General features: G+C 31.4%; 1 protein-coding gene across 4 annotated transcripts in view; it reads right to left on the bottom strand.

Annotated features, from left to right (window-relative positions):
• The window catches only part of MTF2 (metal response element binding transcription factor 2), a 60598-nt gene that overhangs the window by 24519 nt on the left and 32313 nt on the right, over positions 1 to 3766 (bottom strand). For 2 of the 4 annotated variants that reach the window (XM_006919415.2, XM_025051944.1), the window contains exons 2-3: positions 1008 to 1206; positions 809 to 890 (exon numbers count right to left, since the gene is read on the bottom strand). In XM_006919415.2, the coding sequence (XP_006919477.1) occupies positions 809 to 890; positions 1008 to 1206 (281 nt within the window). The remainder of the gene's footprint in view (positions 1 to 808; positions 891 to 1007; positions 1207 to 3766) is intronic. The other 2 variants (XM_015595204.2, XM_025051945.1) reach the window with 2 other exon arrangements.

The following is a 3766-nucleotide window of genomic DNA, read 5'->3' as shown; positions in this document are numbered from 1 at the left end:
CTACAAGAGGAAATATAAAACACAAGTCTTAGTGCAGGCTATTAACTCTAGAAAAGGAAAACCGAAAGAGGTGCTTTACTGTGCAAGCTAACAACTCATATTTTTAATGTTCATAATTTTTTATAAATAAAGCATTTTCAATGAAAGAGATACCTGGGGAAAAAACACCTTTATTTAGCAGATTCAAAGGTTTGTGAAAATGGAAAGCATTACAAGAAACATACCTATAACCAAACCATGGTATACCTCTACTAATTTTTACATGCACCCAATATATGCTCATTTTCCCATATAAACATAAAAAAAAAAATAATTAAATAGTAATTTCAAACCATTCTTTTTAATGAATAGTTCTAATACTCTAAGCTCATTTAATATGTCTTAATTCCTCAAAACATCTGACAAATAGTATGTTCTCAAAACCTATTAGCTATCTACATTACTTTGTACTAATATAAGCAAGTAACAGTTATGATGAAGCTCAAAGTGTTACTCATATTAGAGACTAAAATTTTTCTTCTAAGTTCTTAGAAGGGTCCCAACAATAGTTTATAGGCATGTATCAATAACACATCTGTCTTCTAGTCTACCTCTATACCCTAATAGAGTGAGTCTTGTTCTTCTATGGTCTTTAATATAGATTATAACTGCCTGAAAACTATGAAGAGAACATTAATTTTTTTTGTCTCCCCTCAAAAGTGATTGAGTTATCTTAATACACTACCAAACAGACAACGCTCAAAAATAACAAACTGAAAAAAATCAAATTTTAGTATAAGTCACGTTCAAGAGAAATAGTAGCACCTGCCTGTTTGAATGTCCTTCCAGAGAACCCAGGATTTAGAACTGTCTTCAAATATGATGAAGCAGCTCTGTTTCAATATGTTTATCTGAAATAGAAGAATATTTGTGATTTATTTTAAAATGAAAAACATGAAGCTAAATTTAAATTCAAGATTATTAAAAGTTTACTGCAAAAAAGCAAAAGATATATGCAGGTAACTTGCCTTTTTGATAGTTCCAAGATAAAACAAGCCATCTGACCATCTAGCTAGGACATCCTGACCTTCTTCAAATTTACATGCTGGCTTTTTGACTTTATGTCCATCCTGTAAAGACAGCTTGGTCAAGGATGTTGGGGTCTTTTGGTTTCGACGTAAAGGAGACCGCTTGTGGACCAGTGAATTACCTGCCCCTGTAGAGTCTCTGTTTAGGAAATAAAAGATAACCATATATAAAGTTAACTTACTTGGAGAGCCTATTTTATACCAATGATATGATTTGCATATTAATTAAAATTTTTGATTTATTAAAAAACTTAACTTGAGGGAAAATATAACAAGTACTTAAAATCACAAATACTCTCCAGAAACAAATAAGTTTAAAGCAAAATGATAGCAGTTCTCAATATTCGCTCAGTGCCTACCCTAGGTGAGGCCAAGATTCAGCAACCACTCCAAGATAATATATGAAGGGCAGCTATCATTAAAATGACAGCTCTAAGTTGAAGTAGGCAAGCCGCCATGGTCATGAGCAAAGGATACCTTGAATCTCATAACTGGGTTTAGAAAAACTAAAAGAAGCTACATATCACAGTGTCATAAGCACTTGAAAGAGTACATAAATGATTATGCCACATGTAGCTAAAACACACTAATCAGTGATTTCGGGGTACCTGAGTATTTTCAACTCTTTGGGGGTATAGTCATGATCTCTCTACATAGAATCACTCCTGAATTGATCCTTGTTTATTGATGGGAATGTTATCACAGTTTCTCATATACGCATACAGAGAATTTAAAATTAAAATTGAGAACCACCAATTTCATAAAATCATAATCAAATGAGAACAAATTTCAAAGATCATTTTACTTTTGTTAAAAAGACCCCAAAATTACATACTCTAATATTATAATTTATGTATCAGTCATTCCATAAACAGCATAGCATACCACCATCAACCTTCTTTAAGGTAACAGTATTCTTTTTGTTTCACATTCCCAATTTTTATATTTTTTACTAACTAAACATATAATATGTAAAACTAGATAGACAATAATTCAAAAGTATCATAAAAGTTAAGTAAAAATAAGACAAGTGGGGAAGAAAAAAATGTTTCAATATCTAGGAATTGGGACTATCTAATTTCAATACCTAAGAAGACAAATTCTGGAAAATTCTATCATAAGGTACAACATGGATGAACCTTGAAGACATTATGCTAAGCAAAATAAACCAGACAAAAAGGACAAATATTGTACAATTCCGTTTATATGATGTAACTAAAGTAGTAAAATTCATAGAGACAGAGATGAATGACGGTTGCCAGGGACTGAAAAGAGCGAGGCATGAGGAGTTAGTGTTTAAAGGGTATAGTGTTTTAGTTTGAAAAATGTCTTTTAAAGATATCTGGTACCTCCCTAAATTTGCTGGAAAACATTAATCTACACATCCAAAAAGCTTAACAAATTCCAAGTAGAATAAAGTCAAAGATATTTATACCCAGACACACCACAGTAAAAATGCTAAAAGACAAAGAGAAAATCTTGAAAGCAATGAGAAAATTATTCATCATGTACATGAAACCCTGTAACATTAATTTCTCATCAGAAACAATGAAGGCCAAAAGGCAGTGAGATGACATATTCAAAATGCTGAAAGAAAAAAACTGTCAACCAAGAATCCAAGAATCATATCCAGCGAAACTGTCTTTCAAAAATATACTCCAGATAAACAAAACTGAGAGAATTTGTTGCTAGCAGAGCATCTTACAAGAAATACAAGGAAGTTCTTATAAGGTTGAAAGCAAGTAAACCAAGGTGAAAATTTAAATACACACACACACAAGAAAACAAAGTACACTGGTAAAAGTAGTTAATTATAAAATACAGTAAAAATGTGCATTTCCTTTAATGTAAGTATATAAAACAATACACATATAATGGTACCATTAGGCCTATAACATATAGAAATGTAATATATTTGACAATAGCAGCACAAAAGAGGTGATGGAAACAAAACTGAATAGAAATAACACCAGATGATAATTCCAACCCATGGGAACAAATGAAGAAAACTAAAATAATATTCTATTTTACTTAAGAAATAATAAAGTAATAATGAAGGTAAATAATAAAGTAAATATAAGTGAAGTATGTCACTTTAAGGAAGTATCTGCCATATACCCAAGTTAGCCACCGTTTCAAGTAAAAATAGTGTTCTATGAAAAAGCTGCCAGTTCAGCTGGCAACTCAAGCATTAGTATAAATATGTTATGTATACTTCTTATTCTTATTTCATTACACATATTTAATACCTAAACTCAAGGTTAAGATTTAGTGAAAATAATTTTTACTGTTTTGTCAAGAATGTTCTTAAGTAAAATAGAATTTTTTGTGTGTGCATGCATGTGGTATATGTAAGTATGTGTATTTACTGTGAGTACTCAACAATGAAGAATACTAGGTACAATCTGATGCCACTCCCTAGTTTCATGCTAAGGCAAGAGCAGTCTGTACAAACATCATTTTTACATTACTGATAGAAATGCTAACAAAGTGGTAAAGGAGAGTAACATCTTAGTATTATCATGAAAACAGTTTTGACCTTGCAGATCCCCTGAAAGAATCTGAGAACCAAGGCTCTAAATAAAGGAATATATATTGCCATATACTATTGCCAGAGTCAGCTGTGAGGAGAAGTCACTTTAGTAGTATGTTTAGAGGAGTTAAAAGGTTTAAAAGTCTGACAAAATGGATGCAAGAGA

Source organism: Pteropus alecto, unplaced genomic scaffold (assembly GCF_000325575.1).
Source record: "Pteropus alecto unplaced genomic scaffold, ASM32557v1 scaffold25, whole genome shotgun sequence".
Lineage (NCBI taxonomy): Eukaryota > Metazoa > Chordata > Mammalia > Chiroptera > Pteropodidae > Pteropus > Pteropus alecto.
This window is presented reverse-complemented; position numbering and strand designations above follow the sequence as displayed.